General features: G+C 37.0%; 1 protein-coding gene across 3 annotated transcripts in view; it reads left to right on the forward strand.

The window, feature by feature from the left end:
* Positions 1–15,199, forward strand: part of DIDO1 (death inducer-obliterator 1) — an 87,990-nt gene that overhangs the window by 66,223 nt on the left and 6,568 nt on the right. For 2 of the 3 annotated variants that reach the window (XM_026652705.1, XM_026652702.1), the window contains 3 exons: positions 1,024–1,177; positions 3,007–3,096; positions 4,618–4,813. In XM_026652705.1, the coding sequence (XP_026508490.1) occupies positions 1,024–1,177; positions 3,007–3,096; positions 4,618–4,813 (440 nt within the window). Of the gene's footprint in view, positions 1–1,023; positions 1,178–3,006; positions 3,097–4,617; positions 4,814–6,501; positions 7,194–15,199 lie in introns of those variants that run through there. The other variant, XM_026652703.2, reaches the window with a different exon arrangement.

Consider the following 15,199-nt stretch of genomic DNA (forward strand, 5'->3'; position numbering starts at 1 on the left):
TTCAGTATAAATAGAATCAGTGGAGTTACTCCAAATTTACATGAGTATAGCTAAGAGCAGAATTTCATCCTAAAATTAAAATATTCTTAGATTTGATTTTGGGGGGTGGTTGGAAATTGTCTCACTAATTGATCAATTTAGTAAAAGGACAAGGTCACACAGGGCTGGTCTACACTTGGGGGGGGGGCGGGGGGTGGGATCGATCCAAGATACGCAACTTCAGTTACGCGAATAGCGTAGCTGAAGTCGAAGTATCTTGGATCGAATTACCTGGGGTCCAGACGGCGCGGGATCGATGGCCGTGGCTCCCCCGTCGACTGCGCTACCGCCGCTCGCTCTGGCGGAGTTCCGGAGTCGACGGTGAGCGCGTTCGGGGATCGATATATCGCATCTTAACGAGACGCGATACATCGATCCCGGATAAATCGATTGCTACCCGCCGATACGGCGGGTAGTGAAGACGTACCCTTACATTCAATATGCATAACAGGGAAAACAAACATACCCTATAATTTGGATGAAATACTTTTTTGTTGTTTTTGTTTGTTTTTCAGTTTTTTCCAAAGTCAGTTATAATTTATAGTCACATTCAGTTCTTTACTATGAGGATGTTTTCATACATACAGTATCATTCACTTATTTATTCAATAAACACTACTTTCTCCCATTCACTTATTTAGTGGAAGATGCTTAAATTTACTATAGAGTCTGAGATAATATAATCACATTGCTAGCCTGACTCTACAAAATATCTCCCTCACAGTACCGTTCATTCCCTGTCTCAGCATATTTGCTTTTATTTTCAGTAGCTCCTTGCATTCTTTCACCAGAATTCAGTTAATTTCCAAGCATAATTTAGATAATAATTATTTGGATTCTTAGTAGAATTAGATGTTTAAATTTTCTCGGAATATCTATTTGCTTGTTTAAAATGCCTAAATAGTTGAGGAGTGGGGGGAGGCAGAAGAAAAAAGGGAAAGTGTCATTTCTAACCTTTTTCTCTCCCCCAATTTTGTTTTGCAGCACCACAGAGTCACGGTCCCCTCAGGATGGAGATACTTCCTTCTTTCTTTCTCGTCTCAGTACCATTTGGAAAGGATTTATTAACATGCAAAGTGTGGCCAAGTTTGTCACTAAAGCATATCCTGTCTCTGGGTGTTTTGAATATCTTAGTGAGGTTAGAACAGATGTTTGTATGTATAGAATACATCTATATTTTTCGCTTGTTACAAAGATTCAGGTCACTTGTTAAATATTGCTACACTGAAATTATTACAACACTAAATGGCATCACTTTACTAAAAGGAACATCTGTTTGGCTCAGTATGTCAGTGTGAAAGTTTTGGAAGTAGGAAGCATTTTAACGATGAATAAACTACAAAAAGTAGTTGATATTTTACATTACAGCTTTCAGTGAGCATAGGGTGGATATCTATTTGGTATAAAACATAAAACAAGCAGACAATTCGGACTGACTAGAGATGGTCAAATAATATTTGCAAAAATTATTAAGCATTATTTTTGAATAAGTTATTCAGCAATTTACTTTTAAATTATTCACCTTGCTCTAATACTGAACTTAATATTAGAATATTGGCACTATGGGCACTTTGTGCAAAACCACTTCTGAGCTTTTTAAATATTTGTAGCAAGTATAAAAATTGCTTTATATTTGAATTCATAAACAAAATACTTACATAATTCTTTTAGAATAGCAATTATAATGTCAAGCAATGCATCTTTTACCTTTTTAAAATATTTTAGTGTACTGCACTGAACAAAACAAACTGTTTTCTGTTAAGGAACTAATTTTTTTTCATTATAATCTATTTCTATGGGACCACAAAAACTGTAGAGTTAAGACTGATGTTGTCTTAAACCTTCCTTCTTTTGCACCTGTAATATCGAACAATATGGGTAGGATTTTCACAAAAACACTTGGCATTGGCTTAACTCTGCTCCCATTGAAGTCAGTGGGAGTTTTACTATTGACTTCCTTGGGAAGAGAGTTAGGCCAATTGTGGAAACTTTTGAAAAGCAGCAGTTTAAAAAATGGACTTTGCTTAAAACTTACTTAGAGACATAATTTTAAAAAAATATATTTTTCAGGCCAGGTTTGAAAAGTATGATCTTCTGGTATTAGATTAGATGGACCACTGGTCTGATCCCTATGGCAATTTATATGGTCCTCTAAGAAGTGAGATATTGCACTTTTTATTATTTTTAATTAAATAAAAACAAATGGTAGAGGTATATTTTATTTCTGGGAGTATGCAGATTTGAGTGACCTTCTTTTACAAAAAAGTGTGCATTTGTTAATATCAGAACAGATTGGAAACTTTCTCCCTTTTTAAAGCACATTTTATGAAGGTATTTATATTATATTTTGTATCAGAATATAAATGTGTGTTTTAGGGCATGACTTTATTATTTTTAGTTGTAATGTGGGAGCCATGGTGGTAATCACTTACAGTATTTGTACTGATAAATTTCCTGTAGCATTCTGACTGAGAGACCCTAACTAGAACACACATGGCTTGTATTCATGGGGCATAACATTCTGTTAAATTGCAAGTAAGGAGAAGAATTTATACTGCTATACTGGGAAATTAGGGTGATAAAAAATTCACTTGTGTATAGAAAGAGGTGCTTTACCTGCTCAGTGCGAAGCAAATGAGCAGATTTAGCTAATGGTGCATATGGAAGTCCTTCAACTTTCATTGTCATTCTGGACTGCCTTTTTCCTTGTAATATACTGTCACCCTCCCAGTAATGTGCAATAACTACATTCATTTTGCAGTTAAGAAATAGGCAGTCTCATATTAAAATACAGTGCATCTCCTAAGTCATAAAAGGCAGGCTAAAATATTATAATGTTATAGCCTCCTCTTCCTGGAGCATAGCCTCCAATAGGCTATTGGGATGGGGCGATCTACATTGGTTTAATACAACATATTGTGTGTTTATGACGCTTTCTCATATTACCATGTAATACTTCTTGTTTAGGATTTACCAGATACAATTCATATTGGTGGGAGGATCTCACCGAAGACAGTCTGGGATTATGTTGGCAAACTCAAATCTTCCCTTTCTAAGGTACTCACTTAAAATCCTATGTATAGCAGTGAAGAAGAAAACTAATTTTATAAAACATAATCATAGAATCCTAGAAATGTAGGTCTGGAAGAGACCTTAAGAAGTTTTCAAGTCCATCCCCCTGTACTGAGGCAAAACCGAATAGATGTAGACCATACCTGACAGGTGTTTGTCCACCCTGTTCTTAAAAGCCTCCGATGATGGGGATTCTACAACCTCTCTTGGAAGCCTATTCTAGTGCTTAACTACACTTATAAAGTTTTTTCTAATATCTAACCTAAATCTCCCTTGCTGCAGATTAAGCCCATTACTTCTTATCCTATCTTAAGCAGACGTGGAGAATTGATCACCATCCTCTTTATAACAGCCATTAACATATTTGAAGACAGTTATCAGGTCCCCCCATGCCCATTTTTTTAACCTTTTATCAGGGGTTCTAAACCTTTTATCATTTTTGTTGCTTTTCTCTGGAGTCTCTCCAATTTGTCCACATCTTTCCTAAAGTGTGATGTCCAGAATTCAACACAGTACTCCAGCTGAAGCCTCAGCAATGCTGACTAAAGCAGGACAGTTACCTCTCATGTCTTACATACGACAAGTCCTGTTAGTACACGCCATGATATTGGCCTTTTTCGCAACTGCATTACGTTGTTGACTCGTATTCAATTTGTAATCCACTATATTCCCAGATCCAGCACTGCTACCACCTAGTCAGTTATTCCCCATTGCATATTCGTGCATTTGATTTTTCCTTCCTAAGTGTAGTACTTTGCACTTGTATTTATTGTCAGTTCTGATATAGTTTTAATTTGCTACATCTCCAATATTATCTGAGATGATGCCCAGGAATCCAGTGGAAACATTTAAAAGTTAATATTTTTTAAATTGGATTTATTGAAGAAAAATGTAACTTTGTGTATTTTGAGCATCGTAACCATTTTGATCCTCTACAATTTTGAATGGCTCAAATGCCTTACTTACTGCTCTTTTGTGAGTAAATGAGTGTACCAAGTGAACCAAGAGAATTTAATTCTTTAATGTTAAATATTTATATTCGAGTTTAAAAGAGGAAAAGAGATTATGTAATGTAGGCAAGAGGCTTTACCATTAAAAACACTTTGATGGAAATGGAAAATCCATGCCTTACAATATTAATATCTGTCATGATGCATCACAGTAAGAGTATTCCCTTCATCGGTATTGCTGGAATGCTCAGACTACTGATTTATTAAGAGGCAATATTTAGATGCAAGATAGACAAGTAATGTTTGTTTTCAAAATTGTGTACGGCTTAAAACTAATTCTATTTTTAATTTAAAATAATAGTTTTAAGCACACATTTCAATTACAGTATTGCCCTAATGTAGGCAATTGGTGTTGATTATTGCCACAATTTGTAGAATATTGTTTTTCTTTTAATTAAAAGTGAAGTACTGTCCAATGTAGTAACATCCCATTTAGCACTTTATTTGCTAGTTTAGCACTAGATCAACAATTTCCCCTTGTACTTTTGTATTGTAGGAACTGTGCTTGATTCGTTTCCACCCTGCAACAGAAGAAGAGGAAGTTGCCTATATTTCTCTCTACTCCTATTTTAGCAGTCGTGGTCGCTTTGGTGTTGTAGCTAATAACAACAGACATGTCAAGGACCTCTACCTGATCCCGCTGAGTGCTAAGGACCCAATTCCATCCAAACTCTTGCCCTTTGAGGGACCAGGTAAGCACATAATTTGTGGGAGGCTAAAGGGTACCCAAAATTAAATCATAATTTCAAACATTCTAACCAAGACAAATGATGTTACTGATTTAGGTGTAATACATGCCCTCAAGTAAGTACCAATGGAAAAGTAGTTCATTATGTAAAAATAGTTGTAAAAATGAAACCTGTAATTTGGGAGTAGCAATAAGTAAACTCTTTGCCCCAAAGATAAAATAACCTGTAATCAATACAGTCCTTTCTGCAGTAGGCTTGGCTTACCCATTATTATGAGCATGAATGTATCCATAAAACTTGGTATACAGAACAATCATTATATAAAAACACCACTGCCCACACATACCAGCACCAAGCCAGCAGGAAATTCCAACTTTGGAAAGCACAGGAATCAAGATATCTACTCAAATGAAAGGTAACGTTTGCAATAACTTCACAGCATCATCACCTCACTCTAACTATGACTTTTTTCCTGCGTGTTTGTGTTCTAATGGTCATTGGAAACTCCAGCTAAATCACTAAATGTCAAAGACTGGCTTGGTTAAAAAAAAAAAAAAAAAAGCCATTTCCCCACTCCCTAGGAATGTAGTTCTAGCTGCACAATGGGTAGTTACAAATGGGTGTAGGAAGATTACATTATCACAATCCTGATCATTCTCATATACATTTGCTTTTATTTTATTTGCGGGGGGGGGGGGGAGGGCGGGCAGAGGGAGTAAAATTCAGCTTCAGTTTGCTCCTCTGCCTGTGTGGTAGGCCTGATGACTGAGTGAAGAAGTAAGAATGAGGGGAGTGTGAATTCATCCTTCAGATAGCACTTTTTATACTGACTTGAATTTGATGCCTTCATGAAGGAGGAGCATAAATTCAGTCAGTAAACAAGAATTTGTTTTTGACACAAGGTAGCAGCTTAAGAGGCTAAAAGAGAACATAAGAAAGGCCGTACCGGGTCAGACCAAAGGTCCATCTAGCCCAGTATCCTGTCTACTGACAGTGGCCAATGCCAGGTGCCCCAGAGGGAGTGAACCTAACAGGCAATGATCAAGTGATCTCTCTCCTGCCATCCATCTCCACCCTTTGACAGACAGAGGCTAGGGACACCATTCCTTACCCGTCCTGGCTAATAGCTCAACTCAAAAGAGTGTGAGTTGAGATCCCGGCAGCACTCAATTGTTGTTCTGGTGTTTTTACAAAGTGCTTTAAAGAATGGACATCAAGGACCAGATCCTGCAGTGTGCTGAGCTCCTTTCTTGAGAAGCTGAATGACCTCAACTTCCATATGCTCATAGGATTAGGACCCAACTAAACACTAAAATGTTCTCAACAAACCTCATTAAACACAAATAATGGAGTGTTTCATATTTGGGCCAGCTCTTTGTGCCAAGTGTAAAAAAAATATTTTGGTGCCACTCCCTTCCTGTCTCTCCCACACCATCTTAGAGAAGCCTATTCTGAAGATTCTCAGCCTTAGATAGTGGGGAAGAAATGCTAGCTGTGTAACCATCCATGAAGGGGACATACTCCTGGTCCCCATTCTTGGACTGCAACAAAAGGGGCAGTGTCTGTTCCTACCTATCAGGTACTTATATGGCCCCCATTATCGTAGTATTTGAACACCTCACAACCTTTAATGTATTTATCCTCACTAGGCCTCTATAAGGTAGCGGAAGCACTGTTATCCTTATTTACAGCTGGGGAACTGAGTAACAGAGGCACCAAGTTATGTGCCCAAGGTCACACAGAAGATCTTTGAATCAGGGAACTGAATCTGGGTCTCTGGAGTTCCAGGCTAGCAACCTAACCATTGGACCATTCTTCTTAGTACAAAAAAAATTCCTACACTCAAAGTCCCTTCCACTGTGGACCATGATGAACAAGAGGAATAGGACTGGCCCGTCAGTCAGCCAGAAGGAGCCCACAGTCCTTTGCAGTGTATTTAAATATATCTTAGGGGAGCACTTAAATAATCTACGCCTAGTACATGCTTTGTTTGACTTTTGATTTTTGTCTAGCTTTGTAAGTTTTCTTTTTCAATTAATTTTAATTAGTTTTCTCTGATCTTGAGAATCTGGTAAATGTGGATAAATCAATGCTTTTAAATCTTCTTAGTAGGAACTTGCAAATATCACATATGGGCCTTGTGTGGGCCTTCTGCACTGGAGTGAATTATACCCAAGACGAGTTCACAGATTGATTAGGCTCTAGTCAGATAAAGGTTACGTTTCTAAATTCTAAAATTAAATCTTTCTCAAATACTAGAATTAAGGAATACCATGGATAAAATACATGGAAATTGCAACCAGCTATTGAGTTTTAAAATCAACGTTATTTTTATAGAACATCTGTCCCTTCACAAATGTAAAGTATTAAGAGGGTTGGTTGGCTGTTGTTGGTTTTTTTTTGGGGGGGGAGGGGAGGAGTGGGGGTTGATCAAGATTTTCAAAAGTGACTGATGATTTGAGTACCTCCGTTTAGGTTTCTGAACTAGACATTCAAGGGGCCTAATTTTAACATCACTTTCTGAAAATCAGGTCCCTTTAAGGTGTCTGATGTTGGGCACCCAAAATCACTTACTTTTGAAAATCTGGGCCTTTTACTTTTGTTTGTCATTTGAATTTTATATGCTACATGTGTGTCTGCTGATTTTTCCATGCCAGCAAAGGTTGGAGTGTTATAAAAAACAATACACTGTCTCTTGAGGAAGGGGTGTATTTTTTATGATTTCAAGTGTATGAATCTAACGTGATGCTGGACTCCAGAGGGAATTGCATCTGCCACCAGGACTTCCAGTTGGTGGTGGTGAAGTAAAGGGTGAAAGAGGGAATCTTAGAATGACCCTTCTTCACCAAAAGAAATGTACTTCAAAATGGGCAAAGATAGTAACTGTAAGCAAAAGAATTCCATAGCCAATGATCCTAATGGCAAAACGCTCACTGGCCAAAAGATTGTATCCAATTCTATACCTGGGAGTGTCCAAATGGCCAGTATCAACAACTTTCAAAGGATTGGCTTTGTTTTCATAGCATACAACATATTACTGGTTAAAAGATTTTTACTTGTGTGTACATATATCTATTTCTTGCCCTGTATTTGCTTCTCTCGAAGTATATACAGTGGCATGCATTTTCTTACTAATGGATGGTTATGCTTTAATTGGAAGTAATACAACAATTTTGCAAATGCAAACTATACTATTTCAGCCATTTTCCCTCTTTTAAATAGTTCATGATAACTGCATTGGAAGAGTTTTGACTTTCCCTTTTCTGCTTTAGTAGGCCAATATGCTTTGTGGCATCAGTTTATTAAAAAAGAAGGGTTAGGAAGGGAATTATATCAGTTTATGGCACTCACCAAGCTTTTATTCTACTAACCACCTAACTTCTGCAGGTCAGAAAGGATTTTCTAATTGTTTCTATGAAGTATCATTGCTCTTCTACTTTATGTGTAAAATTAAATCTTTTGGGGGGGTATCAGACTAATTTAATTGGCATTGCTAACAAGGTTAGTCCAACATTTTTAGTTAATTATTTACAGGATGCTTTTAAACCTAGAATTACTGGCATCCAAACTATAGATCGGGGTGGCCAAACTTACTGACCGTCCAAGACGACAATCTTCAGAAGTTTGAGAACAAGGGTTCACCTGCCAAGGGTTGGGGCTTCAGCCCCGCGGGAGGCACATGATGGGGTTCAGGGCTTCAGCCCCGCTTCTGCTAAAGCCCCAAGCCCTGGCAAGTGCCTCCTGCGGGGCTGAAGCCCTGAGACCCACCCCTCCCCACTGGGCAGAAGCCCCTACCCCACCACCCTGCTGCAAGGTAGAGGTCCCGAGCTTCCACCCTCCCCCAAGTTTGATAGGTGGAGAATGGGTGGGGATGGGGTGGGGCGGGGGCTCCCTTAGCAGCACTTTAATGGAAAAAGAGCCGCATGTGGCTTGTGAGCCACAGTTTCGCCACCCGTGCTATAGAGAATCTGAAAATATTATACACTTTAGATGAAAAGAGATGTTCAGTGCAGATTCCACTTTTAGGTCTGAAAGATGGGGAGGGCATATGGTTTAAATAAAAGATCCAATACAAGACCCTTCAACTTAGACTTCTGCCACCAGACGTTCCTAGCAAGTGTGAACTGATAGTTCAGTGTTTGTTTCATAACAGTGCTTAATTGCATTAATATTTTAAAACTAAATACAGTATAGGAATATTGAATTTTTTCAGGTAAGCACTTTTTCTCTGTTCTTCTATGTATGTGTATATGTATCAATACCACCACATAAAACATTGTAATCCACATTTTCAAGTAATATCAGATGGAATTTACTGCTTTCTTTTTCTTCATAGTCAATAAAAGTATTTTATGGAAAGTGGTCATTGTCTCTTTAAATATAAATGTTTTCATAGATGTTGCGTAACAGTCTCACTGTACCTTCAATTACAGTTTAACAAGAAACCAGAACATATTATCAGAAATCTGCTAAGGCAAATACAAATACAAGTGAGCAAGCAATAAGTAGATGATGTAGTAAACATAAAACTTTTTCTGCCACCATTTCAAAAATCCTAGCTGGAAGATATTAGAACTGTGCAGAAGAGTTCCATTATACAAGTAGAAATTATACATTTCTCTCCTGTTTGTGGCGGACTGACAAAATGAAACTGATGACTTCTAAACTAGAATTGTACCTATTGCTTCATGAAAAACTTTCACATCCATTTTCTTGCATTTAATTGGGATTTAAAAATTGAGGGAAAATGGGAAGATGTCCATTAGAGATATTCATCAAAATACTATAGTATCTGAAGTATTATCAGGTGGCAGTTCCGGGTTATTCCAGTAGGAGTTTACTGTGTTTCACTATATCATCCCTAAATATAGTCTGAAAGGCTCACACACACAAATTAGCACTTTTCATCTGTAGATCTCAAAGCAGTTTTCCAAGGAGGGTAAGTACAGTCATCCCTATTTTACAGATGGGAAAAGCACAAAGAAGATATATGACTTTTCTAAGGTCACACAGTGAGTTAGTGGCTGAGCTGGAATAGAGCCTAGGTCTCCTGACTCCTACTCCTGTGCCCTGTCTGCTGGACTATGCGGCCACATATCCTGCTTCCTTTCCATTACATTTGACTTCACCAGGTGCACAAATCTAAAGGAGGAAAACAAATCAATTTAAAATATGTCATGTCGGAACACTTCGTGTTCAGTGGAAACACTTGCATTTTTTCTGTATGATTGTTCACATTTTGGTGACTTATTCATGGATTTTTTTGGTTCTCTTTTTTGGAAAGAGGGACATCAGCTGGATCACTTAGTCCGTCCTGCTGCAGTGTGGCAGGATTGATTTAATTATCCTTGAATCATCCCGAAAAGATTAGTGTCAAATTTGACCTTGAATCTGTAGTGAAGGTGATTACCCAATATTTTTTTATTTGTATTATTTTAGTGACAAAGGGCCCTACTCATGGACCAGGATCTCGATGTGCTAGATGCTTATTTTATTGGCCTTTTTGAATTTATAAACATGTTTTGCTGCAACACAACCCCATTACTCCCCCCCCCCCATTTTTGTCCTCCTTAATTGATGGGGGGGAGAATTGCTCCTTGGCTTTGACATATCACCCCTTTTACATACTTACGCTACTGTGTCTCCCTTCATTTTACTGTGGACTGAATGTAGTTACTTTCTTCAAAAGTCTCACTTTAGTTGTTCTATGTACTGTATCCAATTTGTGTTTTTTCTTAAAATCCAGTGTCTAAAGCTGACATGGTGCTCCTGCTGAGTTCTGAGTGGAACTGAAATGACTCTTTTTTTTCTCTATACATACTAACTCCCACAATACCATCCTATGTAGCAATTGCATTCATTTTATTTTTGCGACTATATTGTATTGACCTCATTATAATACCCCCCCCCAACTCTTCTCTGTGCCCCTACTACTTGACCTCAGTTTTCTCCCACCCTATATGTAATTTTGTTCTTGCCCCACTAAACTTGCTTCATTTTGGTTTCTTTCTTAATATAGTATTTTTAACTCTCTTGTCTTTTGTATTGTCTGTAAATATTAATGTATTCACACATCCATCTGCCATGTTGATAATGAAAACAGCAAATAGTAATGGAACAAGAATGGACATCAGTGGAACTCCACTCAGTACCTTCTCCAAACCTGAGACTGAAACTCCTGCTATCAAAGGATTAATAATTGCTGATTTTACAGTTTTTATCCACTTCTACATCTCTGATTCGAAGTTCTATAGTTTTCCTGTGAGAATGTGACATGAAATCCTGTCAAATACCTTATTAATTTAAAGTAGATGCATTTTAATGAAAAAGCAATCTATTCTGTCCCCGTAGAAAACATTGCATAAATGTTGGCATATCGATTTGATTAATTACAATGGTAAATATTTTTTCTGAAAATGTGGAAGAATACAGATTCTTCGCACACTACTTATAGTGCACTAAAATACCTGAATATCAGACTTCTGGAAAGATAAATCTTTATAACAATAGGTGTATCCTTTATGTAGAAGTAGACTTTCATCTCAGCAGATATATTAAATACAGTGGAAGAAGATGGCACAAATATTCATCATAGAAAAAGAAGACTATTCCATTCAGCAAGTATATTTTAACCTACTTCATCAGTGCATACTTTAAAACTGAGAACAAAACTCCAGTGGCAGTTTTGAATTATCTAACGTGCTACAAGTGAGAGTTTAATTTGAGCTTGCAATAATGAAAGTAAGAGTAACATATCTTGGTCTATACAAATAAAAAAAATGTATTGTAAAAAATGTTCGTAAGGAGTAGAAAGACAAGCATATGGGGAAATGAGCATTGAGGTATCCTGTATTTCTATGGCCACAGTTTAACGAAATCAGCAGCTAGACTTCAAACATGTAGTGGGATAAAAGCCTTTTATTTATATATAAAAACTAATTCATCGTTAAAATATACCTACTAAATTCATTTTGTTACATTAGTTTACAGCACTTTTAAAATGCCTTACCACCTGAAAACCAGTTGTTAGGGGTTAGTTGGAGAATGGGGTTGACATTTTCAAACCTTGGTTCCTCAAATTAGACACTTAAAGCGATATTTGGACATCTGCATAGAAGTTGTCTGATCTTTAGAAGTGCTGGTCACTCACAAATCTCTGAATTCAAGTTGCTGCACATGCTTAGCACCTTTCAAAATCAGACCACTTCTGGATATAAGAGTAACTTTTTGGTCTGGGGTTATGAAAATTTGTCAATGAGATGCTAGCATAGTTTTGATTACAGACTTAAAAAATTCCTATTTTGCTGAAATTTGGAATATATGATAATTGAAAAGCAAGGGTTATGTACAGTTTGATATGAACTATTAAGTTACAATATCAAAATAGATAATCATGGATTAGGACAATTATCAAGCTCTAGACAGATCTGATTTCTTGAGTAAATACTTAAAATACATTTTATAAAGTTTTTGAATGCTATTAGTTTTTTGACTAGTGCTGGTTGAACTGTTTGTTTCAAATATTTTGTTACAATTTTTGACCCTTTTTTTTAGTTAATGAGTAGTTTGCAAACAGATCTTAATTCCTGCTTCACCGAGTAGTTATACTGGATATTTTCCATCCTATGAGGGTTTTGTTTTGTTTTTAAACAAATGAGTAAATTATTGTGTTTTTAATTTGAGCTGTGACTGGTCACTTAAGTCACAAGGATTGTCTCTACTCCTGATTAGATAACTGAAACTTTAAAGACAAAAGAAGAGCAAACTCCTAATAAGGATTTTTGGACAAATAGAAGTTGGTGAAACTTTCAGGATTTGTCAACATTTACATGACGGTCATCCGAAAACTTGCAAATAAGAAATTGACCCCTCAATTCATAGTGAACCAAACTCAACATTTATATCCACAAACATTCACAAATCAGGGGTATTTTCCTATTTCACTAGCTCTACTTTTGAACAATGCAGTTATAAGGGATAGTAAGATGGATAGAATCCTTGACTAAGCAAATCCCTGAATTTATCTAATAAATTTTATAATTTTAAATGGGGCTAAAATAGTCTCTTGCTAAATTCCTGATACCCAGACTCATCAGAACTGCTGCAGCTGACTTTAAGCAGTTGAGTGCAAGATAGGTTGTTTTTGGACAGACCAAAGATTTCTAAGGTCTTTTCCCAAGAGAATGCTGTACATTTAGTTTCTAACCTACCTGATCCCCATCCCGCCTCAATACCCATGTGATCTTTTTTTCCACTAGACAATTCAGATTCTCTGCAAGTCCCAGCGTCTACCAGTACAGCTTGCCTCTCTTTTCCTATGACTGATTTAAGTTTATTTTAAGTTTATCTCATTTAAAATAAAATTATGGCAGAGGGGGAAGAAAACTGGCAGTATTTGTGAAACCCTAAATTTAGGTCTGAGTAATATCCCTATGACATGGAATTCACATAAATGGAGCGCAGTATTTATTACAAAAATCAAAATAAAGGAATGTTTACAATAATATAATGGGTCAAACACCATCCCCAGTTAAAAAAAAAAAAAAAAATCTAAACTGTGGGACTTTAACTCTCCACATTGTACAAGCAATTGGATTTGATGTAGCTCATGCAGACTGGTATTGTGTTAGGAGCCAAAACAAGAGGTGTTACATACCATACAAGCAGCACTACTTGAGAAAACTGGGTGAGTTCATGAATCAAGGCATGTAGGTTTATGGCTGAATTTATTCTATAAAACATTTAAATTCTAGTAGACGAGAACACTCTTTGTTTTTCAATATACTTAAACCTATGCTGAGGACCACTTCCAGTAGCTAACCAATTCTTTTAAGCAATCACTGTAGAGTAGCCTCAAAATTTTCATTACAAATTTTTTTTTATAAAGACCACTTTTAGTGGGCAACCAATTTTTGCAGGTTGCTTAGGTAGTCACTTAAAACAGATTCACTGTACATTTACCAGTTGCCCTCAGACGTATTCAGAGTTTTTAGATTAGTGCCGTTTCCCCCACAATTGACAGCAGGCAGACTCATGATATGATTTTAAATTCTCTTGCTTTAATATTTAAATCTTAGCAGTGATGTCCTCTGAGGAATGCCTGCCTCCATACAGTTACGATAAACACGAGAGCTTCAGTTGTTGCTGAAGGATTAATGTTTGACAAAATGGTTTGTTAGTCTGAAGCCTAGGAATATATCACAGGGTAATTTTGAAAATACTGAAAGCAAAATATAAAATTTTCCATGAATGGGTGTGATATGGACAACAGTATCAGTTAACTGAAATATGCAACATCCATGTCAGTAGAAGACTTAGAGGAGAATCTCGTCAGCTGAAGAAAGAGGCAGGAGTTTGAAGAAAACTGTTCCCCTGCTACATTTGAAGAACAAAATTAGAAATGTAAAACTGTAGTGCCATCATAAGAAGCTGTTTTAAATATACTAGATTACATTAGTCCTCACAATGTGCTGTTATACACACAACTGTTCTGAAAAGACTGTTGGGGGGGGAGGGGCTTAAAATATAATCCCAGAGCTTTCTAAATTTTATGGAAATACTTTTCAGTTTGTTACAGTACACAAACGTAATCTATACAAGCATTCAGATTTTTGTCTGTAACCAGAGGCATGTTAATGGGTTTGTTCATTGCCCTCCATCCTATGTTCATTTGATTAACCTCCCCAAGTATCATTGGAAGTTGCGTGGGAGGGGAGAATGGAATTAAATAAAAGTGTGAAGCAGTCCCTATGAACACCCTTCAAAATGTTTTTCTCTATATCCTAAAATCTTCCTGTCAATTTAGCATGTGCTTTCCTAATGACCTGATCCTGAAGCCTTTACTTAGGTGAGTAATCCTATTAATTTAATGCGACTACTCACCTATGTAAGAGCTGGAGCACCATGCCCTAAATAGTTAACATTCAATTATGGAAGGGTTGAACATTACATTGTCCTCTGTTCTGCCAGACCCATACTCCTGTTTGTCCATTTATCTCACAAGCATCTTAAAGCTTTCTTCCATGTCACCCCATCTTGGAATGCCCTCTCCAAACTGATCCATATAGCCACTTACCCTCTCTTCAAGATCTATTTTTACTATGAAGCCTACAGGAAATTGCCCACAGGTAATGCTACGAAGAAGCCCATTGGAGATTACTAATACTTACATATATTAAAATTACTTGGAATCAAATTGTGCAATGGCTAATTTATGTTCACACACGATTTTCTGATACTCCTGTCCTGCCTCTCCTGTCCCCTTTTTAGTGTGTGCTGCATTCACTTGTGTCTTCTCTTAAATTAGATTGTAAACCCTTTGGGACAGTGACTTTGTCTTGCTATGTGTTTGTACAACACCAGCATAATGGGATTCCAATCCCAATAGGT

This window comes from Terrapene carolina, unplaced genomic scaffold (assembly GCF_002925995.2).
Source record: "Terrapene carolina triunguis isolate 2854851 unplaced genomic scaffold, T_m_triunguis-2.0 Scaffold130, whole genome shotgun sequence".
Classification (NCBI taxonomy): Eukaryota; Metazoa; Chordata; order Testudines; family Emydidae; genus Terrapene; species Terrapene triunguis.